Below are 26,535 nucleotides of genomic sequence, written 5' to 3' on the forward strand. Positions count from 1 at the left end.
CTCTGTCTGTCAAATAAATAAATAAAATCTTTAAAAAAATATAAAAAAAAAAGGCCTTAGGAATCTTATCTGCTCAGAAAATCAAGAAAAATAGCACTGGATTTAAACATACATAATCACAGTAAGGCACGTGGGAAAGTAAAAAACAAAATGAGACACCCAGATTAATAGAGGAAAAAGGGGATTTCTTCCTTAAGGGAAACATGGCAAGTCAGGTCAAACAGCTTTAAAAGGCAAAGGAGATACAGTTTGATTTAACTGCTCTTTACAAGATGAGATTAGAAAAAAAGAGTCTGTTATTTACTCAATTAAGGCGATATAAGCCAAAGAGATATATGAAGGAAGAAAAGCAAAATTCAGCAGTAGACTAAAACGGTTCTCAGAAAAAGCCTGGATCAAAGAAATTTTTGTTATAGAGCTCTCTTAAAGCTAAAGAGATAAATACATAATTAGAGGATTACCCTTAAAGACTGAGACAGTTGTAACAGGTGATTACATTAAATTCAGACAGATCTGTAAAGTTTTGGAAAAGGAAGATCAGCAACAAAGCAGTGCATCCATTATGTAATTTGCAAGGTGACATGGATGGGAAGACAGGAATGTTACATACTATAGTGGAACATATCTGGGAAGTCTGTGGGAAAAAGACCCTAAGGGAGAGTATTAGGTCACATTAAAGAGAAGTCAAACAACCCAGACATAATCCAAGCCTAAATGAGAGGCTGAACCTGTCCATAATTGGAATTACTTTACTGAGGGTGTGAAGGTTGGCAGTAGCTGAATCAATCCTGGGCACATGGGACCTCTTGATTTCCACTGTGACAGTGTCTATAAGAAAGGCAATAAAGAAAAGAAGCAAAACAAACATTTGGGCCCAAAATCAAAAGGAAAGGAAAAGTAAGGAAGGTATTCTGATCTAAACAATGTTAGCTCTATACTATGTAGAAAGGAAAGGATTTAACTTGAACAGGTTAACAACTCAGTTGGCGATGCCTGAAAGAACAGACAAGAGAGTCATAGCCCATTTTGACACATATAGGTAACAAAAAAAGAATATGTCTGCTACCGCTGAGTTTCCAAAGCCTGGAAGACTCAAATAATGAGGAAAGGCAAGGTCCTGAGAAGCACACTGTAAAGGCCATGTTGGTCCCTATGGGGACCACAGGCTTTAGAGGAATCAGTGAAAGGTCATTCTCCAGCTGAGATAAATGGAAAGGAAAAAAGACCCCTCCAAGAGTTAGGATTAGTAGTAGATACAAGGAATTTCACAGGATAGAATCATATTGGGGACACAGGGATAAAGAACAACCAGCTGGATCAGAACTGTAGAGAATGCAAAGCCACTAAGTGCTCCACACGACTGCCTGCTACAAATGTGGATCATTCTTCTTTCAAAAGAAAATACTTTGCCACTAAGCAGAACTCAACTATTTCAGCACTGGCTTGTCAAGAACATAAGGTTCAAAAGAGAAATAAAAATTATGATTTAAATGTGTAGGACAGACAACGGGAAAAAGGGAGACTCTAGAAGAACTGACAGCTGGGTAAATCCCCCTGGCAAATTTTTCCAAGAACAAAGGTATCCTATGTCAGTGAAGCATTATTACGCATGGATGAAAATTCCTTCCCTATATGGTAAAGTGTTCTATTAGCCTCTGGATAAGTGATTCCTCTCACCTGAGTTTAGAGTATGCAAATTATAGATAGCAAACACAGACTGGCAACATGTGCAAGCAAAAAGCCCAGACATCCTTATGTTTTCTTTGAAGATTCTCTGTTCCGTAGAAACTGAAGTTTCTGTTGTTTTAGTCTGGGAACAATAATGTGGGTTAGGACTTTATAGTAAGGTGTCAACATCTGCACTATTTATTGTAGAGATGGGAGATTCGCTTGTATCTTTTTGAGTTTGTGGGGGTGGAGATGATGCTGTGCTAATCTTAAGAGCCCTAGGAACCCTTCAACATTCTGAAAACACGTGGCACCAACTACCTTGAAATTGGAGAAATTCATCTTTGGAAGTGCTAAACTAATTTAATGTATTCCAATGAAAGACAGCCCAGGCAGCAGCTGCTGAAGAAAGCTTCCCAGAATCTACCCAAACACTTAAGCTAATGCTTTCTGGCTGAGCCTGAGCAGTGTAAGAAACAAGGGAGAGAACATATTTGGAAGGGCCTTTAATTTTAACTGATAGGGAGATCATAGATGTGGGAATTTAATAATGAGTGGGTTCATAAGAGTCAAATTTGGGGGACTTCATATTTCTAATACATAATTAGATAGAGTGTTTTAAGCTGTCACTTGGTTGGTCACTGCAGATAATCTGGAGAGTCATGAAAGAAATCTTGGCTGACACCAAGAACTATAAGACACCTGGGAATAAACCTAACCAAAGAGGTAAAGGATCTGTACTCGAGGAACTACAGAACACTCATGAAAGAAACTGAAGAAGACACAAAAAGATGGAAGACCATTTCATGCTCTTGGATCGGAAGAATAAACATTGTTAAAATGTCTATACTGCCTAGACCAATCTATACTTTTAATGCCATTCCGAACAAAATTCCACCGGTATTTTTCAAAGAGCTGGAGCAAATAATCCTAAAATTTGTATGGAATCAGAAGAGACCCCGAATTGCTAAGGAAATGTTGAAAAACAAAAACAAAACTGGCGGCATCACGTTACCCGATTTCAAGCTTTACTACAAAGCTGTGATCACCAAGACAGCATGGTACTGACATAAAAACAGACACATAGACCAGTGGAACAGAGTAGAGAGCCCAGATATGGACCCTCAACTCTATGGTCAAATAATCTTCGAAAAAAAACAGGAAAAAATATACAATGGAAAAAAGACAGTCTCTTCAATAAATGGTGCTGGGAAAACTGGACACCGATATGTAGAAGAATGAAACTCGACCATTCTCTTACACCGTACACAAAGATAAACTTGAAATGGATAAAAGACCTCAACGTGAGACAGGAATCCATCAGAATCCTAGAGGAGAACATAGGCAGTGACCTCTTCAATATCAGCCACAGCAACTTCTTTCAAGATATGTCTCCAAAGGCAAAGGAACAAAAGCGAAAATGAACTTTTGGGACTTCATCAAGATCAAAAGCTTCTGCACAGCAAAGGAAACAGTCAACAAAACAAAGAGGCAACCCACGGAATGGGAGAAGATATTTGCAAAAGACAGTACAGACAAAAGGTTGATATCCAGGATCTATAAAGAACTCCTCAAACTCAACACACACAAAACAGATAATCATATCAAAAAATGGGCAGAAGATATGAACAGACACTTCTCCAATGAAGACATACAAACAGCTATCAGACACAGGAAAAAAATGTTCATCATCACTAGCCATCAGGGAGATTCAAATTAAAACCACATTGAGATACCACCTTACACCAGTTAGAATGGCCAAAATTAGCAAGACAGGAAACAACATGTGTTGGAGAGGATGTGGAGAAAGGGGAACCCTCTTACACTGTTGGTGGGAATGCAAGTTAGTGCAGCCACTTTGGAGAACAGTGTGGAGATTCCTCAAGAAATTAAAAATACAGCTTCCCTATGATCTTGCAATTGCACTACTGGGTATTTACCCCAAAGATACAGATGTAGTGAAAAGAAGGGCCATCTGTACCCCAATGTTTATAGCAGCAATGGCCACAGTTGCCAAACTGTGGAAAGAACCAAGATGCCCTTCAACAGACGAATGGATAAGGAAGATGTGGTCCATATACATGATGGAGTATTATGCCTCCATCAGAAAGGATGAATAACCCAACTTTTGTAGCAACATGGGCGGGACTGGAAGAGATTATGCTGAGCGAAATAAGTCAAGCAGAGAGAGTCAATTATCATACGGTTTCACTTATTTGTGGAGCATAACAAATAACATGGAGGACATGGGGAGATGGAGAGAAGGGAGTTGAGGGAAATTGGAAGAGGAGGTGAACCCAGAGAGAATATGGACTCTGAAAAACAACCTGAGGGTTTTGAAGGGGCGGGGGGGGGTGGGAGGTTGGGGGAAGCAGGTGGTGGGTAATAGAGAGGGCACGTATTGCATGGAGCACTGGGTGTGGTGCAAAACAATGAATACTGTTACGCTGAAAGAAATAAAAAAAAATTAAATTAAAAAAAAAAAAAGAAAGAAATCTTGGCTGAGAGAACTTTGGAATGGGAAATAGAAGTGAATTTCCAGTCTGGAGTTAATAGATTATTGACCCATTTAAAAGCTTTCTGGAGCAAAAAATTTAAATAACCTTTCTAAGCTGCTCTACAGAGGATACAGAGAAGAACAGTTATTGATAGAGGATGCCTTTAAGATAGAACAAAATGCTCCCTGTGCAGGCAAAAGAACCACCACCACCACAAAAACCAAACAGAAAACCTAAAAAAAACCCAAAACACCTGGAAACAAATTCTTATTTATTTATTCAGCCCAGTTACTTTCTGTTGGGAGTTGGGATGGGGCTTTGGTGCCCGAATTCTACTATTCAGCCCTCTGAGATTCTCATCAGGGAGTTTACATAAAGATTAACAGCCAGGTAATACATAATAAAACACACTACTGGTACTGGGGTGCCTGAGTGGCTCAGTCAATTAAGTGTCTGCCTTGGGCTCAGGTCATGATCCCGGGGTCCTGGGAGCTCAGTACTGGGCTCCCCGCTCAGCGTGGAGCCTGCGTCTTCCTTAGGCCTGTCCCCAGGCTCATACGCAAGCACATCCACTCTCTCCCTCAAATAAACAAAAGCTTTAAAAAATTATATATATTAAAAAAACACATTATTGATAGATGGGTACTTGGTAATAATCCTAATCTACTCACACCTGGATACCCCAATATTTAAATTTTGGAATTTGCATATTCATATGTCCTTTAGTGGGGAATAAAAGATGGCTGGGCCCAAATCCAGCTTGTAGAGTCCACTATGCTTGTAGAGTCCACTGTAAGACATACTTCACCTAGTCTCCTTAGCTGATGGAGATCTTAGTAGATGTACATCTCAAAACAATAATCACACCATTAATAAAACAATGTCTTGACTTCAAGCTTAATCAGATTATAACTTCACTCTCAATGGGCAAAACTTGGAGAGAGAGATGAGCTCAATATACCTCATTTCCTTTCTTTTGGGTTAGCCTGAAGGTCAGACATGTTTTCTCAGCCCCAGCCCCTTTGCTCTCTGCTCCCCACACCACATATAGATGGACAGAGAGAGACAAACACACACACACACACAACACACACATGCAGATCCATTTTCAAGTGATGTAATTTCACATAATTTACAGAGACAGGGGCGGATGGTTTGGCTCAGGTCATCATCTTCAGGTCCTGGGATTGAGTCCCACATTGTGTGTGTGGGGGTGTCCTTGCTCAGTGGGGAGCCTGATTCTCCCTCTCCCTCTGGTTTCCCCCTGCTTGTACTCTCTTTCAAGTGAATAAATAAAATCTTTTAAAAAAATAAAAATATAAACATTTAAAAAAATTTACAGAGATAAAATGCTTTCTATATAGTCAGACTTAGCCTGGCAACCAAGGGATGGAAGAAACTCCCCTCATGCTTAATGATTCACTCACAAATATTTTGCTTCTGATATCACCAATCAGTCCTTCTGGAGATGGATTCTGCTAATTTAAAGATACAAGAACCCAAAAGAAGAATGCTTTAACCACGTGACAGAGTAATATTTTTAGAATTTGAAGTTAAGGCTACAATCTGGGCATTTTGTCACTCTCCTAGCACTAGGTAGAAATGTAATAACAAAGTTATTACATTTGGTTAGCTGCCTGAACCTGAAGGAAAAAGAAAAAGATTTCTCCTCTCTATGGAACAGAAGACAGCTGGAGCTCAGGGGATCCCCTTGGGTACCTTCTTGTTGTTGGGAGAGAAGAGTCCTCTATGGTTCTCTTGAATTCCTACATATCTTCCTGGACATGCCATGGGCCACCATTTCTCAGGGTTATGTTGGCAGTAAGCAACGATAAGGGATGAGATAGTCTTCCCTATAGGAGTAAAGAATAGGCTTGCTTACTGTTTGCTATAAAATGACAGACTCCTTAAGCTCAGTGTTCATTCCGTAGCTATGACACAAACCCACTGCGTGTATAACATCCATCTGGGCCCCAGTGGGTCACCCTCATAGTACTTGTGGGGTAAGGGGAACTGACACATATATGTGGAAGCTCATGATACTGTGCTGTGACTAATCAAATCTGTTGTCTCTAACCTAGGAGTCTCGTGTCTTCTGCCAGCATCCATCAAACAGCAACAGGCTAACTACTCAGCTTATAAATACTGTAAAACCAAATCCCAGGCCCCTTGCTGGTAGTGCTAAATCTACTAATAAATGTTAATGAAAGACTTAAGTGACCCTATACAGGCAAGACCAAAGGTTCAAGACACCTAGGAATAGAGGAATAGGTCACGCCATCAGATAAAGAACTCTGAACTGCAGGTCCTAAAGAATAGGAATAGGTAGTTAAAGAAATTATGAGTAATAAAAATATTAACAAATAAATAATAAACAATGAATGAGGCTTCTACTCTTATTTTCATCCTTGCTTTTATATTTATGTAAGTTTTAACTATGAAACTTTCCCCTCCATAATCATGTAAAGAATCTATTAAGAATTAGGCCTTAAAATCTTGAAATGACTATAGAAGGAATGGATATCACCAAGTAATCTTTTTTTTTCTTTTTTAAAGATTTTATTTATTTATTTGACAGAGATCTCAAGTAGGCAGAGAGGCAGGCAGAAAGAGAGAAGGGAAGCAGGCTCCCCAGCGAGCAGGGAGCCCAATGAGGGGCTCGATGCCAGGACCCTGAGATCATGACCTGAGCCAAAGGCAGAGGCCCTAACCGACTGAGCCACCCAGGCGCCCCTATCACCAAATAATCTTGAAGTCAGATATGGTTAAGCGAAAAACCTGATGACTTTTTTTTTTTTTTTTTTTAATGGATTCTGGCAATCTAGCATCCAATTTCCTGCCTATTAGAATCCCAAGCTCCCATTTCTGGAAAAAGTCCTCTTTATGAACTATGTTGGTAAGAGGGCAATATGGAAGCTAAGAGTCAGTTATTTCCTCCTTTTTTTTTTTTTAAAGATTTTATTTGACACAGAGAGAGAGAGTGAGATCACAAGCAGGCAGGCAGAGAGAGAGGGGGGGAAGCAGGATCCTTGCTGAGTGGAGAGCCTGATGCGGGGCTCGATCCCAGGACCCTGAGATCACGATCGAAGCCAAAGGCAGAGGCTTAACCCTCTGAGCCACCCAGGCGCCCCAGTTATTTCTTCTCTTTACTCAGCAGAGTCAAAATCTGGCAAACAATCTAAGGCCAGACAATTATATACCTACTTTCAGAATTTTAAATTTTGAGCAAATAATGGAAAGATGGTGGAAAAGTTGTTTTTATGGCAGTGGCAGCAGCAGCAGCAAATAGGCAAGACTTTTCCCGCACTATAATTGCTTCCAGAGTCTCCAAAGTCTACCTAACAGAGAATGCCAGGGTTTCTGCTTGTTTGCCATGCCTGCTCCTCTTCCAGTCTGTGATCAATACAGTAAGTTCCTGATATTCTTGCAATAAATTATTTTGGCTTAAGAGAGAATATATTTTGGTTGCTGGTAACCAAGAATTCTAGGAGATTCATTGTGATAATAGCAATACCAACAATATATGACAATATGGAATGATTTATCAAGAATTTTCAGGGGCACCAAGGTGGCTCAGTCGGTTAAGCATCTATCTTTGGCTCAGGCCACGATCCCAGAGTCCTGGGATTGAGCACCGGGCTCCCTACCCAGTGGGGAGTCTGCTTCTTCCTCTGCCCCTCACCCCGCTCTTGTGCTCTCTCTCAAATAAACAAAATCTTTAAAAAAAAAGTTTTCACTTTCTCTGTCTCACTATCCCCAACATCAGTAAGGTAGGTCAATATAATATTATGGTCATTGTTGCACACATACAAACATAAAAGTCTAAAGAAGTTGTGACTTGCCCAATGTCACACAGTAAGAAGACAGAACTAGGATTCAAACCCAGATCCGTTTGACTCCAAAATCCATGTTATTTCCACTACTGCATACTGTTTCCCACAGCAATGAGTGACTAAAGGCAACATTACTAAAAGAAATTTTATAGAAGATACAAAGCCACTTTATTTTAAAAAAATATTTTATTTGACAGAGAGAGAGAGAAAGAGAGTGCACACGGGCGCATAATCATGGGAGCAGGAGGCAGAGGGAGAAGCAGGTTTCCTATTTCACAGGGAGCCCGATGGCCTGGGATCATGATCTGAGCTGAAGGCAGACACTTAACCAATTGAGCCACCCAGGTGCCCCATAAGCCAATCTAGAATAATTTTTCATGATAAAAGCTTACAGTATAATATTAAATTGTGATTCAACTTAAGTGCAAAATGAACTCATTTAATCCTGGCACACCATTTTCCAGCATGTTAACCTGACATTAAGTATAGAATTTACGGTATTTAGCATAGATGGCATATTCTTAAGACTGTCTCTCTTAAATATTAATCAACCACATTTTTGACAGTTTAACAGAATGAAACTAAATTGTATGCTATATTATTATGTACTAAAATATTTAATATGCTGGCAATTTCAACAATATGAATCTTTTTTTTAAACATTTTATTTATTTGATAGAGAGAGATCACAAGCAGGCAGGGAGTCAGGCAGAGAGAGAGAGATGGAAGCAGGTTCCCTGCTGAGCAGAAAGTGTGGGGCTCGATCCCAGGACCCTGAGATCATGACCTGAGCTGAAAGCAGAGGCTTAGACCACTGAACCACCCAGGCACCCCAACAATATGAATCTTTGTAGTAAATGTGCACTGGAGTAGCTACCTGACTTATAATTCTCCCCTCCCAGGAAATGGTATCAGTATATAAAACGAGCCTTTCAAGATCAAGGTTGTGCTACAAGACCTTGTTCTCCTTAGTATAGATAACTGATTCAAAGGTTTAGTACTCAACCCAAGCTAGGTCTATCAGATACTCTCTATCCAGGATCTGAAACTCTGAAACAGATTAGTGGTAGTCAGAGCTGAAGTCCAATGAAGGTAGTGTCCCAGACAAAGGCTAGAGGCCTTTGGGGTTGGCATGGTTCTTGTATCTCCCAAATCTTCACTTGATCAACTGTCCTCTTCAGAAGGGAATTTTAATACAATCATGTCTCCCTTAAGATACGTTTCTGTAGTTCATTCAACACACATGGGGTAAGTGTCATGATGGTAGTATGTACTTTATACTACTGGAGTTTATTTATTTTGAAGTTTATTTTTTTAATGTGGAGATACACACATGTTTTTAGTTTTTTTTTTTTTTTTAAAGATTTTATTTATTTATTTGACAGACAGAGATCACAAGCAGGCAGAGAGGCAGACAGAGAGAGAGGAGGAAGCAGGCTCCCTGCCAAGCAGAGAGCCCGATGCGGGGCTTGATCCCAGGATCCTGGGATCATGACCTGAGCTGAAGGCAGAGGCTTTAACCCACTGAGCCACCCAGGCGCCCCATGTTTTTAGTTTTTATTTAAATTCTAGTTAGTTAACATACCATGTAATATTAGTTTCAAGTGTACAATATAATGATTCAACATTTCCATACATCACCTGGTGCTCATCACAAGCACCCCCTTTTAATCCCCATCACCTATTTAACCCACTGCCCCCCCCAACCTCCCTTCTGGTAATTTCAGTTTGGTCTCTATAATTAAGAGCCTGTTTCTTGGTTCGCCCCCCCGGCTTTTTCCCACCACTCGTTTATTTTGTTTCTTAAATTCCATGAACAAGTAGAAATCATATGGTATTTGTCTTTCTCTGACTTAATTACTTTGCTTAAATAATACTCTCTAGCTCCATCCAAGTTGTTGTAAATGCCAAGATTTCTCTCTTTTTATGGCTGGGTAATATTCCGTGTGTGTGTGTATACACACATCTTCTTTATCCACTCATCAGTCAATAGGCACTTGGGTTGTTTCTGTAGTTTGGCTACTGCAGATAATGCTATAAACGTTGGGGTGCATGCATCCCTCTGAATTAGTATTTCTGTATTCTTTCGGTATATACTACTGGAGTTTGAAGAATATCAATCCCATCCTGAAAAGCCTGGGCCGTACAGAAGGCAGGCCCCTCTCCATGTATGTACTCACCACTTTGTCCCTCCTCTGTCCTCTAAAATCTGCCCCGTCCCCCACCACTCCATTAAAACTTAACTTGCTAAAACCACCAATTTTTAAATCCAGGGGACACTTGATCTTTTTTGGCCTCCCCACTACATTTGATACTCCCGACTGTCTCTTCTTTGTAACTTGTATCTTAGTTTCAATGACTAGTCCCTGCTTAATCTCCAATGCACTTTTCTTCCTATCCTTTAAAATGCTGGTGCTCCCCCAGAGTTTCATCCTCTGTTCACTTTTCTTCTTACTCTGCCCTCAACCTCTAGGTGTTATCAACCATACCATGACATCAACTATTTACTTAACAAACATTTGAGCACCTATGTTGTAGATGTTGGCAATATAGCACTGAGCAAGACAGTGTCCCTGCCTTCATGAAGCTTAAAGCCTAGTAGCAAAGACATGCATTAAGTCTTTCTTGCCTTTACAGAGATGATCAGTGTGTGAACCAAAGGAATGGAGTATATAATAACAGAGGTCCTTAACATAATGTAGGGCATTTGGGGAGGAAGTGGCATTAAAGTAAGAACTGAAGCATGAGTAGGAGAGAAAGAGAGTTAAAAGGCATTGGTACATTTCAGGCTCTGAAGGGAGACAGGTGCCTGGAGTGAAATGGCTAAGAGAAAAGTGGTATGAAATCTGACTGAAATAGATTGGGATCACATCAGACAGGGCTTTGAAACCTGATTAAGAATAAATATTCCTTACAAATCCATGATAATAAACCTCAAAAAACCTTCAAAAATACTGTCAGCAATCATATCAATTCTACTCTTCACAAAAATTACTTGCCTCAACCTCTAGCTTCATCTTCCTCCTTCATTCTAGTGGATGATCTCATCTCCCATTTTCAGAGAGAACAAAGGCCTCTGGACAGAAACTCCTTTATTGTCTTGATTCCAAACACACCTATATACCAACCTCTTTTCCTTCCCACAGTTACAGAAGAGAAAATGTCCTTCTCCCAAGAGAGATTAATTACCTTTACTTTGGATCTCATCTCAAGAATCATCTATCAATTATCCATTCTGTCTCATATACATTCAAGCGCTACACCTCAAATGAATTCTTAAATTTTTAAATTTAAATTAAACTGAAATAACATATACTGTATTATCAGTTTCAGAGTTAGAATTTAGTGATTCATCAGTTGCATACAACACCCAGTGCTCATTACTTCAAGTGCCCTCCTTAATGCCCATCATCCAATTATCCCATTCCCACTTCCCACCTCCCCTGAAGCAACCCTCAATTTGTTTCCAATAGTTAAGAACCTCTTATGGTTTGCTTCCCTGTTTTCATCTTATTTTTCCTTCCCTTCACTTATGTTCAACTGTTTCTTAAATTCCACATGTAAGTGAAATCAAATGGTATTTGTTCTTCTCTGACTGACTTATTTTGCTTAGCATAATACCTTCTAGTTCCATCCATGTCATTGCAAATGGCAAGATTTCATTCTTTTTGATGGTTGAGTAATATTCCATTACATGTATATATCAGATTATATATACGTCACGTATCATTATATATCTCACATCATCTTTATCCATTCATCTGTCAGTGGACATCTGAGCTCTTTCCATATCGAATGAATTCTTCCTTCCAGTTTTCAAGCACACTTACACCTCTCCAATTTAAACAAATAAAACCAAACGACCTTCATTTGACTTCCCTACTTCCTTCAGGGCCAAATTTCTCCAATGACTGTTTCAACTGTCTCATACCTTACTCAAGATAATCTGACTTCCATCTGTCTCCCTCCTTCTCTCTCTTGCACAACACAGATCCGAAGGAGTTTTAGAATAAAGGCAAATCCCCCTAACTTGACTTAGGAGACTGTACATGGGCAGGTCTCTAGCTACTTTTCCAGTTTCATCTTACACCATCCTCCCCCTAATGTTTGGTGCTCCAGCCACACTGGTCTTTAATCAGCCTCCTGCACTTGCCACTCTATGGTAAGTAGGTCTCTGAATCAGGGCCTCTGCATCTGTTCCATCTACCTAAGAGGCTCTACTTTAAGGTGCCTAATTAACATGTACTCTTATTTCAGCTCTCCGTTCATTTACCAGTTCCTAGGGGGGAAATCTTCCTGATTTGATGGTCAAATCATCCAACCCCTCACTGTATCACATTCTTCTCTTTAATAATACCTACCACTGTTGCAATTTTACATTTCTTTTGTGTGACTGCTTGGCTCATGTCTCACTCTCCTACTAGACTAAAACCAGAGCAAGGACTGTCTAATTCTGCTCATCACTGCAACTATAGAATTTAGCAAAATGCCTAGCATGCAGTGGGTCTCAGTAAGTATTCATCCAAATGGAGGAGTGAGAAAGCCAAATTGAGCTAGAGGAGTAAGTCAATAGTGAGCCAAAAAAGGCGGGGCGGGGGCAGTGAATCTACCCACCCTTTAACTTTAACAGGGGGGAGAGGGGTATTATTTATAGAGGAATGTTGAAACTAAGAATAGGTGGACTGGACTGGATGGCTAATTTAAAAACTAGAGAAGTTAAAACATGCCTAAATGCCAGACTCTGGTAGAGAAGGACAAGCTAAAGATGTTCAACAGAGATGGAATAACCAACAGTCTAACTTTCCTGACTAGGCTAATATTGAGGGAGCCAAAGCCCAAGTGAAAGTACTGGCTTTAGATGGAAAGAGGCAGCTCCTTCACTGTAACAAAAATTAAGAACTGTCAAAATAAGTATATAGACTTCATGGCAGAAATTTAAATGTTAGACAGTTCTAAAATAATGTCTTCTATTTATTTATGGTATCAAAAAGGGGGTGATATACTGAAAGTATAGATATGGAGAGAGGACTCATTGTAGAGGAAATCAGGACTTACCTGGCAAAGAACTGCCCAGTAATGGGATATTTTCCAGCTGTGCTTAGAAACCTTGCACAAAAAAGGTAAACAGTCATGGATGCTTTTTATCAGATGGATGGGAAAAAAGGATAGAAGGTCATGAAAGCCTGGGGCATTGGAAAGGGGGTGAAAAGAGAGATGATTATCTCCTAAGTGGACAGAAAGAAGACAATGGAGAGTTAAAAATAGGAAGGGGGGCGCCTGGGTGGCTCAGTGGATTAAGCCGCTGCCTTCGGCTCAGGTCATGATCTCAGGGTCCTGGGATCGAGCCCCGCATCAGGCTCTCTGCGCCGTGGGGAGCCTGCTTCCTCGTCTCTCTCTGCCTGCCTCTCTGCCTACTTGTGATCTCTCTCTGTCAAATAAATAAATAAAATCTTTAAAAAAAAAATAGGAAGGTCTGGAGGATGGGAGTTGTTAATGGGAGCTGTTGGGGGGAAAAATGAGACAAAGCATGTAAAACACATTGCAGAACGGATGGTTGAAAATAAATGCTCAAGAATTGTTTCTATTATTGAGAATTTAAGGCAGGTTTAGATTATCCACAACAGACCGTAAAGACTAATGACTACTAGTAATTTACAATCTTGAAGAGTTGAGCGTACAGCAGTTGAGTCACTTTACTAAGTAAGCCCAGCTGACTGCTCAATATCCAATCCTTAAATCAGTTTTTTTGGTTCTCTCACATAATTCTCAATGGGCTTTAACATAAGCTTTTAAATTCCAATTATGCTTTAATTCACTTAACACGAGGCAACTGTAAACTGTAGTGGTACTCAGGAAGGTCTCCTGAGTCTCCTGACCCTTAAGGGTCTCCTAGACTTCATTAACACAAGAGCCAAAGCAATTAGGTATGAAAAGTAGTGACTATGACCTAGCCCTACTTTGTAGAGCTCTTCTGTTGTTTATCAGGTAATAAAATTAATTTAAACAAAAAGTTAAGGAAATAAAAAGGTGCTCAACCTAATTAAATAAGATGCTACTATACACCCACTAGAATGACTAACATTAAGACTGACAATACTGGGGCGCCTGGGTGGCTCAGTGGTTTAAGCCTCTGCCTTCGGCTCAGGTCATGATCTCAGGGTCCTGGGATCAAGCCCCACTTCGGGCTCTCCACTCAGCGGGGAGCCTGCTTCCCCCTCTCTTTTGGCCTGCCTCTCTACCTACTTGTGATCTCTATCTCTGTCAAATAAATAAATAAAATCTTAAAAAAAATAAAACAAAAACAAAACCACTGGTTACCTTTGGAAGGTGGGTAGTGATTGAGAAGAGTGTAAAGGGGGACCTCTGGTATATTCCTCATGTTCTATTTCTTGTTGGTGGTGGTATGTTTATTTTGCAATAATTCATTGAGCTACATGTTTATGATTTGTATCCTTTCAGTGATTCCTATACTTCATTGGAAAGTTTACTTTAAAAACAAAAGGCTAAACATGTCTGCAAGGATGATGAAGGAAAAGGCTTCATAAGAAGCTGAGACTGCTGGCTCTGAAGAACCCCCATTGGCACTATGTATAGAGTTGGCTGCTAGGCCACCGAGAGATGAAATGACCTAAATCATATTTACCTAAGATCACAAAACTAATTAATGGTAGAGCAGGAACTGGAATTCAGATATTCTAATTTCACCATGTTCTCAACTTCCAGTAAGAATGTTCCTGGGTATGTACAAAGGGGTCCTTGTCATTCAGGCATGCATTATTTTGATTCCCAAAGTAATGAGGTCATATGGGGAAGCAAAAATAGTCACAATATAATATTCACTAAAGGACAAGAACATTTACAAAATTGGTTCCCACTCGAACATTCTTCTTCTGGCTCAGACCAGTTTGTTTCTGCCAATTCCCATCAACTGCCCTTGTCAGTCATTCTTGGTGAGTCTCTCTTGTGTTACAATGTTAAACAGAATAATACAAGTACAATGTAAATCAACTGCAGACTGAAACTGCACATCTTGAAAAAGATGCAGGATTTCATGAAGTTGGCAGAAGTTCTATTGGAGAATACCCAAATAACATGTAAAGCCATTGACAAAGAGAATCCAACATATTAAGGTCAGTTAACTACTGTGGAATAGACCCCTGGCTGTTCCACCCAGTATCTATTTTCCCCTTCCTACTAAGTAACAGTAACAGAATCCTGATTTTTCAGTAACTTTATTTCTAGCTTAACAGTAAATAAAAAGAAGTTAATATCGTCTAAAGCTAAGTCTAAGAGCCAGATATGAGTCAATTTTTAAACCCAAAGAGCTAAACAGAGAGTTTCAGAAAATCCCCTTTTTCAAGTAAACAACTGATGCTGCAACCTAGTTGCACCCTATCTCCATAAGGAATGAAGCAATGCTTCACCATGCTGGTGTGGATAGATAAAACCACATATCTGGGGGGAGTGGGAGGGTTGTTGGAAACAAATTTGAGCACTGGTGAATGGTGTTCATCCTTTACAAGCACACACTTGTTAAATGCACCAGTAATATGAAGTCATTGGCTTTGTAAATATAAAAAGGTTAACAAGAAAGGCACTTGAATGGATACATGAAAATAGATACATGAAAGTAAGTTACACACAATACTGAATTCTGACGTTCACAGCTACTTCGGCACAAAAGCCTGGAAAGATTTAAAGGCATCTGGACAGATATCTACTGCATTCATGCACCATGCCAGGAGCTGGATGAACAAAGACAAGATCCCCGCAGTCAGAGTTTGCTTAAAGAAACCAGAAGCTAGTATCTTCATACAAATCTTAAATTCCTGTCCTGTTTTCCATATTCTCATGAGAACCACTAGATAAGCAAATGAGGTTTTGCTATTATTCATACGCACATCCTTTTGTTTTCTTTAAAAACAAAACCGCGGTTACAAAACAGAAACATTCCCGCATCTCCTTAGATGCGCATTTTTTAGAAATAAAGCTTACGGACTAAAAGATTAATCAAGTGACTTTCCTACGCCCTTTGGTAGAAGATGTCATGGAATTTAAAAAAAACCAAAAACAGAAAAAACATCTCTAGTGCACATTCTCCGCGTTAAAATCCTTTCTTTTCATAACCCACCTTTCGCCGACGTGAAGACTTTCATCAATGCGCCACACATCAAAGACAGAACAAAGAGCTCCTCTTAATCACAGAGGCGCACAGGGGGCCTTAAAAGACTGCGCGGTATTATCGGTGACCGTTTCTGCTCGAAATTAACACGTACAGGAGAATTTGTCTCCAACAAGCTCCTCCCGGCTAACACAGAGGAGGGGCGGGGATCCTTATTTAAGAGGAGCTGATTTCAGGCCAGCTGTGCCTTTCCCTTCTTTGGGGGCTTCGGGTTGGGCTGTGCCAATGGGCTTCTCCGCAGAAGATCTCACGACACCTCAGCGGCTCGCCAATGGAGGGATCCTCGCCTCACAAAGAGATAACTAGGGCAGAGCTGTTACACAACCGATACGCGACGCCGAATGCCAGCCCGGGGAGTCCCCCAGGAGTGGGACTTGGGAGCCACAGCATCCGCAGACGAGGAGACGCTGCGGCTCGAGAACGGTTTAAAGCGACCCTCGACTCAACAGCAGCTTGGCCGGCGTGCGAAAATGGAAGGAAGGGCGAGGGCCGAGGAAGAGAGCCGCGACCCCGCCGGGCGCGGTTTCGGCCCAGGGAGCCAGGGGCGCGAGTCCCGGACCCCCTCCCCCCTGGCGTCCGTCACTCCCACAAAGGCGGTACCTGTTTCCGCATGTTATTCATGACGCCCATGAAGCCCGCCAACAATTTAGCTTCTTCTCGAGCAGCAAGTTTCTTCTCGGTCTTCTTTTTGCTGCTCTTCTCCACCCCGGAGGCTGCCATCCTCCGTCAGCTCGGTTCACGCCCGGGGCTGGCCGGGCCGAGCGAGGGGTTGCACGCTCCGGGCACGCTGGGGCTTCTGTTTACCAAACAGCGCGGCCGGGACTGCGGCTGCAGCGCCCTGCTGCCCGCGCGGCCACTGCGGAAGGACAAGGCCTGGCGGCCCCCTCAGAAACTCACCCGGAGGCGACGTCGCGGGCTCGGCAGCGTCCCGACAGAACCGGAGCCGGGCCGACGAGTCTGCGCACTTGGCTCGCGGGGGCGGGCGCGCTCCGAGAGGAGCAGGGGGCGAGGCCTGCACGTCACAGCGGCGCGCGGCTCCTAAGGGAGCAGGAGGCGAGGCCTGCGCGTCACTGCCGCGCGCCTCTCCCGGCGACGCGGGTCTGGTCTCCTGCTTTTTCCGCCGCCGCCTGCCAGCCCGGTTTGGACCTCCAGCCGCTCCAAGGGCGTGCGTGCTCTTCCGTTTCCCCAAGCCAAGTTTTACAGATTTAGGTTATGTGACGAGATTTTTTTTGGATACGTAGGCAGTATCTGCCCTTAGTGTAAGCACCACAGGAACCGGGTTGGTGTTCTCTTCCCGGCAGCGTCACAGCCTGGCAAATGGTAGACGCTCAATGTGTATTTACTAAATGATGAAAGATGACTACGTTACTGCAAGTGAAAGGCATCGTACATGAAACACAAGAGCTATTTGCTTGAGATTTATCAAAACAAAAACACACAGTCCCGTTGGTGTCTCCTTGATGTGGAATGCCGGCTTACGTAGGCTGGTTTACTTAGTGTTTGAAACCAGATGAGGAACCAGCTCCTGGAATCTTCGGTTAGGCCAGTTAGTCTTCCCCAAGTATTCTACCGTGACGCGAAACTCAAGTCACAGGACTCATGAAAAGGCCTTTTTTTTTTTTTTAAACGATAATAATTTGTTTTTTTCTAGTGTATGGTAATAATACAAGGTTATTTGAAATGGTACATTATTTTACATTCTGAAAATTTTCTACATATTCTTTTAATTTTCTACCTAGGTCTATATAGGTATATACAGAGACATAGTTTATGGAAAATAATTTACACTATTGAAGCATTATGCTTTCTCTTGACAAACTATATGCAATAACTCACATGAAAGCAGGTGGCATATAAGCCTCCATTTTTATGAAGGAGTAAGGGATTTATGTCTATGGCCCTTTATCTTTCTTCTTTTAATCTAGAGGTTTCCATATCTTCTATTTTAACTCGTCAGTAATTTGAGGTTCTAGAGTGGACCCTGGCAAGAGAAACCATTTGTTTTTCATGAAATAAGAAACAAGGATAATTTAGTTTGTTTTATTATTTATTTATTTATTTGTTTGTTAAGATTTTATTTATTTATTTGACAGACAGAGCTCACAAGCACATAGAGAGGCAGAAGGGAGCAGGCTCCCCGCAGAGCAGAGAGCACGATGCAGAGCTGGATCCCAGGATCCTGGGATCATGACCCCAGGGGAAGGCAGAGGCTTTAACCCACTGAGCCACCCAGGCACCCCTTTAGTTTGTTTTATTAAAAGACCTAAAACACTGAAGAATAAGTGTATTTAAAATTTTATTTTCATTGAAAGGAAGTAGAAACCTGTGTTTTAACTCTAAGGCCTTGGGAGACACTAAGGAACTAAGGATCCACGATTCAAAGGCAGAAATGCAGGTGATGAGATGGAATACTATTTTGTAACATGGCAAAGGAAATAAGGAACAGCAATCGTCCTACTTGATGTCAAAACAGTTTTTTCACATATTGCAGAATATACCTCATTTTATTCTTCTTCGCTTCATTGTACTTTGCAGGTATTGCTTTTTTTTTTTTTTTTTTTTTTTTACAATTTAAAGATTTGTGGCAACACTGTGCTGAGCAAGTCTATCAGTACAATTTTTCCAACATTTGCTCATTTTGTGTCTGTGTGTCACGTTTTGGTAATTCTAGCAGTATTTCATATTTTTCATCATTATTATATTTGTTATGGTCCTCTTGATAGTGATCTTTGACATTACCATTCTAATTGTTTTGGGGTATCACAAACCACCTCTATATCAGATGGTGAATTGAATAAATATGTGTGTTCTGGATTGTTCCACCAACCAGCTGTTTCCCTGTCACTCTCTCCTCAGACCTCCATATTCTCTGAGACACATCATTATGGGAATTAGGTCAATTAATAGCCCTATAATGGCCTCTAAGTGTTCAAACGGAAGGAGGAGTTACAGATCTGTCAACTAAAAGTCAAAAGCTAGAAATGATTGAGCATAGTTAGGAAGACATGTTGGAAGTAAAGGAAGACATGAGATAGGCCCAAAGCTAGGTGTCTTGTACCAAACTATTGGCCAACTTGTGAATGAAAAGGAAAAGTTCTTGAAGGAAATTAGAAGTGTTACTCCAATGAGCACACAAATGTTAAGAAAGTGAAACAGCCTTACTGCTTACATGGAGAAAGTTATAGTGGTCTAGATAGAAGATCAAACAAGTCACAGCACTGTCTTAAGCCAAAGCCTAATCCAGAGCAAGTTCTCTCTTCAGTTCTGTGAAGGCTGAAAGAGGGGAGGAAGCCACAGAAATTTTAAGCTGGGGATGTCGTTTCGTGAGACTTAAAGAAAAAAAGTAATCTCCAAGATGTAAAATTGCAAGGTGAAACAGCGATGATGTAGAAGTTATAGCAAATTATTTAGAAGATCTAGGTAAGATAATCAATGAAGGTGGCTACACCAAGCAACAGATTTTCAATATAGGTGGAAACAGCCTTCTATTAAAAGAAGATGTCATGGGACTTTCATAGATAGAGAAGAAAAATCAATGCCTGGTTTTAAAGTTTCGAAGGACAGGGTTCTCTCTTGTTAGGGGCTAATGAAGCTGGTGACTTTAAGTTGAAGCCAATGCTCATTTACCATTCCAAAAATCCTAGGGCTCTTAAGAATTATGCTAGCTTTACCCTGTCTGTGCACTATACATGGAACAACAAAGCCTGGGTGATGGCACAACTGTTTACGACATGGTTTACTTAATATTTTAGGCTCACTGTTGAGATCTGCTCAGAAAAATGATTCCTTTCAAAGTGTGATTGCTCATTGACAATACTCCTGGTCACTCGAGAGCTCTAACAGAGATTGTAAAACAACATTAATGTTGTTTTCATGCCTGCTGACACAACACCCATTCTGCAGCCCATGGATCAAAGAGTAACTTTGTTTTTCAAGTCTTATTATTTAAGAAACACATTTCATAAAGCTACAGCTGCTATAGATAGTGATCCCTCTGATGAATCTGAGCACAGTGAATTGAAAATCTTCTGGAAGGGACTCACCATTTTAGATGTCATTAAGAACATTTGTAACTCCTGGAAAGAGGCCAAAATGTCAACATTAATGGGAGTTTGAAAGAAAAATTGATTCTGATCCTCACGGATGACCTGGAGGGGTCAAGACTTCAGTGACGGACAGAATTGTTGATATGGTGGAAACAGCCAAAGAACTAGAATCAGAAGTGGAGCCCGGGAGTGCCTTGGGTGGCTAAGTCAATTAACCAACTGGCTCTCGGTTTCAACTCAGGTTGTGATTCCATGGCTCATGAGATCGAGTCCCATGTTAGTTTCCCCGCTCAGTGGGGAATCTGCTTGAAGATTCTTTCCCTCTCCTCCCTTGTGCCCTTTCTCTCTCTCTCTCCCTCTCTCTAAAATAAATAAATATTTAAAATAAAGAAGACGTGATTGAACTGCTGCAATCTCATCCTTTATCCATTTTTCTATTAGGGGATGTGTAGCTTGTTCAGACTTTTTTCTATCACCAAAACATAGCTACTCATATATAAATACATATCTCCTTGTATATATGTGTGACATTCTAAGTAAGGCCCATTGTAGAATTGCTTAGAGAGGAACTATGCATTGTCAACTTTACGAGATTTTATCAAATTTTTCTCCACAGTGGTTGTACCTAATTATATTATTGCCAGAAATGGATAAGTGCTCAATAAACTCAGAACCCCAATTTTTGTTTACACAGCTCATAATCATAACCAGTAAGGAACTGGGGGATTTAAGCTGACAATTAGTCTTAATTATTGAAACCATTTTTTCTTCAATATAGAAAAATTAACATTTACTGAAAACTTACTAGATCGTAATCACTGTTACATATTTTCTCTATATCATTCCCTTCATCTTCATTGTAAACTCCCTTCCCCTATGTTCATCGGTTTTGTTCTTTAAAATTCCACACATTAGTGAAATCATGTGATACTTGTCGTTCTCTGGCTAAGAATCCTGCCACAAGAGGGAGCAATTGACTAATTTATTTCACTTAGCATACTACCCTCTAGTTCCACCCACATCATTGCAAATGGCAAGATTTCATTAATTTGGTGGCTGGGTAATATTCTAGTGTGTGTGTGTGTGTGTGTAACATCTTTATTCATTCATCTGTCAATGGACATCTGGACTTTTTCCATTTCTTGGATTGCAGTCATGCTGCTATAAAAAAAAAGCATCTAAATATTTAATAAGTTTACTTATTACAGCTTGTTTACAAGATAATTTCTCAAATATGACATATATAAATATAACATTTATTGAGTGCATACTCTGTGTCAAGAACCATACCACTATTTCCCCATTTTACAAAAAAAGAAGACAAGGCTTAGGAAGGTCAAGAAGCAGCTAGTAAACAGCAGTGTCAAGATGGGAAATTAAATCTGCCCAACCATAGTGTTCAAGTACTCAACAACCATGCTATCCACCTTTCTGAATTAAATTTATTGTTGAAATTTTTATACTGTGTGGAAGGTAATCAAAAAATGAGCGAACACTTATCTCACATTTTCTGTGTGAGAACTACTGTAGCAGAAGTCAAAGAATTATAATATGGTTCTGGGCTCCTTCACTTCCCCCCAAAAGCTTAGATTCTATTAGGATTACAAGACACCTGAAAACATCAAAGGCATCATGGTAGCAAGTAAAAATAGTCAGGTGAAATGTTTGTAAGTGTGTCTTTTCATCTATCCAGATCTTTTGCTGTTCTCAGGAGAGAGCAAATGAATGAACATTTAGAAGAAATCAGTTAATTTTGTTGGACCCATACTGTTTTCTTAGCTTTTCTAAATGTCAGAAGACCTTTGATCTCTTTGTGAAGATACCTGATGAATGGAGGGATCATTCACCTGGAGAGAAGTGTCCCAAGGGGACAGAGGAAACCGGTAACAAGCTTGTAGACCTTGGGATCACCTTTCCAAAAAGAGCTTTAGATCTGAATTATCAGAGTGGAAGCTTAGGTGTTGGGGAAACCTTTATCAATATGACAGGCAAAAAAATTTTTTTTCAGTGTTGTTTAAAAAATTCCTAATAAGATTGAACATCTTTTCATATGTTTATTGACCGTCTGAGTTTTTCTATTATGAATTGCCTGTTTATGTCCTTTGTTCATTTTTGGTTTTTGATTTTGTAAGCATTTTCTGCTGAGGTGAGTTTTAGGCAAATTGAGTTTGAGATAATGTAAGTCATTGAAGATGTATGATTAAGTCTCCAAGGCAAGAATACAAATGAGCAAAAGTACATTACTGATTCATACAGCTCAAAGAGAAACGGGATCTTGCAGAGACGGAAAAGAAGTATTCGAAGTGACCTGGAAAAACGTGTCCTCATATGATCCTTACCAGTCACACTTCCTTTTACAATACAATTTACTGTGGCATGCACGATTGTAGGAAGTCCAGTTTTGTTTTTTTGGTTTTTTGTTTTGTTTTGTTTTGTTTTTTGGAGTCTTCTTCCTCAAGCACATTCAAGAAGCCCCAAGGGAGCTGATTCATGTCCAGATGTCTGCCATTCTAAGTGTTGTTCTTTTCTTAGCAAACCCAAAAGTCAGTGTGCCCCTTGAGGCTAGAGGATTCCACAGAGCTGCTCCTGATGCTGTAACTCCAGAATGCGCTGCTGAGACAGGGTTGACTAAGACGCCTGGTATACTGCTTTCTGAAATCAGAGCAGTCTGAAGACATGCCCTGACTAGGCCATGTTCCTGCTGCCCAGGGACCATCTGCATCATCACTACTGTTGCAGGAATTGAACCTCAGGATAGCTGTCTGCTGATCCTGGCCAAGCCAAACAGCTGTGGCTCTAATTATGCCACCAAGGATACTGTAGATCCTAGTCCAGACCATGGCTATTCCTCATTGCACAGGGGAGAAGTGCACAATTCATTGTCAAATATGATCTATGCCAAATATAGCCCAGTCTTACCACCTTTAAGTGATCATGGTACACATAGGCCTGGTCGGCCTCCAGATGGGTGTGCTGGGGACATATTCACTAATGAATCCAGATTTAGGATTGACTTTTCCCAGCTCATCTCTTCTCCTATCTTTCCCCGTCCTCATGGTAAATCATCTCCTAGGGATCTTGTTGCTCTTCCCTGTTGCCTAATTTGGGTTGGGCAGTCCAAGTCCATCTAATGATATTGATTCTTTTGAAATTGAGAGAGAAAGAAACAAGTACTCACTTCCATTCCTTCCAAAAGTGCTGTCATGTATTGAGGGCTCTAACCAAAACACCCTCTTTCCCACCAGCATCTCTGTTTTCAACAGTAATGAATATGTCTGGGGATGGGAGGGAGCTGTTGAAATGTCCTGTGGCATTACAAAAGCACCTTGTCTCACTATCAACTAGGCAAAATTAACCTGCAATGTTGAATTCCTAACAGAGGTGGGCTATCCATGATGTTAATGAAGCTTAAGGGTTACTTGCCCTGACTCCTTCCAGGTAACAGGAAGGGCCCTTACCATGTAATCACATACTCATATATTTTCATAAAAATTGCAAAAGTAAGGTATTTTTCTATTGTTTTTCTTGAAGAAGTTTTCTCCCCCCAATTATGTAACCATTGTGCTCTCTAAAACCTAGCTCTATCTCTGATCGCTGGCAAAACTTTTTTGTTGTGTAACTTTTAGGACGCGAAGCGGCATAATAGCATCGAGCCAATCTGATTCCATCCCAACGTTCACTTCTTACTAGCTGTGTAATCCTAAGTATGTTCCTTAACCTCCCTTTCTTCAGCTAGAAAGTAGGGATGAAAATCCATGTCTTACAGCATTGTTGTGGGAATCAGAGCAACTTTTATGGTGTTTGGCACATAGTAAGTAATCAAAAGCATTTGCGTATTATTACTTTGTCAATTGCAAAAAAGATCTTTGCTTTGGAGGAGTGGGTACTTATTTCCCAGATTTCTTACATATCTATTTATCTCTCTTCTTGCTAAGACCTAATCAAAAAGAGCCTTGAACATGAAAGAACAAGCCAGAAGAATGGGGCTCTGCTCTGAGCTCTTAACTGAGTCATTCAATTGTCAAGCAATATTTTTTCCTTTCTCTCTTTTTTTAAGATTTTATTTATTTATTTGACAGACAGAGATCACAAGTAGGCAGAGAGGCAGGCAGAGAGAGAGGAGGAAGCAACTCCCCGCTGAGCAGAGAGCCCAATGTGGAGCTGATCCCAGGACCCTGAGACCATGACCTGAGCCGAAGGCAGAGGCTTAACCCACTGAGCCATCCAGGTGCCCCTATTTTCTTTTTTCATATCTCAGATTTGAAGTTTTCTGGGTGCCTTGACTTTCCTGATGTTATATTACCAAAAATTTTTTTTTATATCTGATGTAGAAGAGATGCTAGGATTTGAAGCCAATGGGCAAGAAAGAATTCTTGAGGTGCCTCTGGTGCAAAAAGGTGATTTTATTAAAGTGCAGGGACAGGACCCATGGGCAGAAAGAGCTGCACTGGGGTCATGAGGAGTGGCCCATTATATACTTTCAAGTTGGGAGGGGGTTAGGGATGACTTAAGTTTCTAAGAAATTTTGGAAGCAAGGTTTCCAGGACCTTGAGGGGGTTAACTATTGTTAGGAAAAGGTCATTTATTACTGTCTAATAAAACCTTAGTCATGAGACCCTTCTGTTGGATATCAGTGGGCCATATGCTTGGGGGATGATTGCCAACATATCTCTTGGGGAGTAGAGATAAAGGAAGCTTCCAAGGGAATTTTTATACATTAAAGTAGACTTACAGGACCCTGAGGGTTGGGCTGAGAATGCCTTTTGCACTTAGTGTAGTATTAACATCAAGGCAGCTGAGTCTCAGAGGAATGTCACTTTGCCTGTTTCAAGGACTTGTCAATGGCCTATAAGTAGTTAGGAAATTAAATAATTTTTCTTCTGCTTTTGTTTCTCACATCAAGATCTAGGCAAGAAGTTTAGAAAATGTCTTTCAAAACCCTTTATTTTGGGTCTTAAATCTCAAAGATAAAATTCGATACTGGAAGTATAATTAAAGTCAATGTTCTTTCAAACACGATGGGAAAGGAACGAGGTGGTGGTCTTCAACTCACATACCAGTACGTTAATTCAAGTGGCAATGTGCAGCAATATAGTGGTTCTTTTTTTCAATTAAAGAGCCAAACATATTTAGTCTTCAAACTACATGGTAGGGGGAGGTATAATTTAGTAAGTCCTAGGTTTAAAAAATATGAAATTTAAATATAGGTGCTCTAGTAAAAAAGACATGAGGATGAAAGAAAATATCTCAAATACACTCAAGAAATTATTTGGAACATAGAAGAAACCCAGGGAGATTGGGAGATTGGTACATTTCTTATAATTGCTTAATTGACTCTTTTGCCTGTGGGTTACACTCTAATTCACTGTAACCCTAGCTTGTAATTGAAATGTTGTTTTAGTTAAGAAGACAACATGACAATGAATCCTTCTGTGAAAGGATTTCAGCCCAAGGCATTTAATTCTGTCTCAGAACTCAGGTCAAGTGGGTGGAAGAAACACACGCTTCTAAATTCCTTACTACAGAGCTTCAACAACTTTGTCTGGCTTATTTTGAATATAGGTCTGCTGCCTCTTTTTCCCAGTACACACATCGCCTGCCCCCTCAAGGACAGTTGTTCTCAGGTACATAGGGTTATCTTCATTCTTCCTCATTGCCCTCCCTTCTACCTCACAAACACAAAGGAGAGTGGCCCTATAAAGTCAGTTGGAATTCTGCCCCCCAACTCCCTTCTCACTGGGCCTTGTAGACCAGACTTTAAGGTAACACCTTCCAGCTTCTCTAGGCTTATTTTCTATCCTCTTCCCCTCTATATGTCCTCTACCTTTCCCCATATTCCACAAGCATTTCCAACAATAGTCACAACAAATGGGAAAATTACAATGATTTTCTAAATCCCCAAATAGTTTGAATACAATCCCCAAGTACTGCATTGCTGTACCAACATTGGAAGTCTGCTGGGAAAATCTTTCATTATTGTGAGGAAATGGTTCAAAAAGACAGCCTCTTGATATGGCAAGCGAGCAGAACATACTGAAAATACATAGGAAATCTGTCTGGAAACCAAATGATAAATCAAACTGTTCAAAACACTTAAATAAAGGGAATGAAAGATAATTGAAAAGAAATAAAAAAGGAAAAAAAATACTCTCATAACTCCTCAGTGTTGGCCCCTCTTATTTTAAGTTTTACCACTTTTAGGAAAACAAATAAGTAATAACAGAAATAGGAAATACAAGGGAGTTGCAAATATTCCAATGTTCTTTCAAAAAAGGTCCCTGGGCCCATTTCTCTTGGCACAGAGCTTT

At 40.4% G+C, this 26,535-nt stretch overlaps 1 protein-coding gene across 4 annotated transcripts in view; it reads right to left on the reverse strand.

The window, feature by feature from the left end:
- KLHL7 (kelch like family member 7) overlaps window positions 1-17,151 on the reverse strand; it is a 78,701-nt gene extending 61,550 nt beyond the window's left edge. Inside the window, exon 1 of one of the 4 annotated variants that reach the window (XM_046021358.1) lies at window positions 17,079-17,151. Coding sequence is in view for 1 of the 4 variants with exons in the window: in XM_046021356.1 (XP_045877312.1) it covers window positions 16,782-16,901 (120 nt within the window). In the remaining 3 variants the exon portion in view is untranslated. Of the gene's footprint in view, window positions 1-16,130; window positions 16,545-16,781 lie in introns of those variants that run through there. The other 3 variants (XM_046021356.1, XM_046021357.1, XM_046021359.1) reach the window with 3 other exon arrangements.
- Between the last annotated feature and the right edge of the window lie 9,384 nt (window positions 17,152-26,535).

The sequence above is a fragment of the Meles meles genome, chromosome 10, assembly GCF_922984935.1.
Source record: "Meles meles chromosome 10, mMelMel3.1 paternal haplotype, whole genome shotgun sequence".
NCBI lineage: Eukaryota > Metazoa > Chordata > Mammalia > Carnivora > Mustelidae > Meles > Meles meles.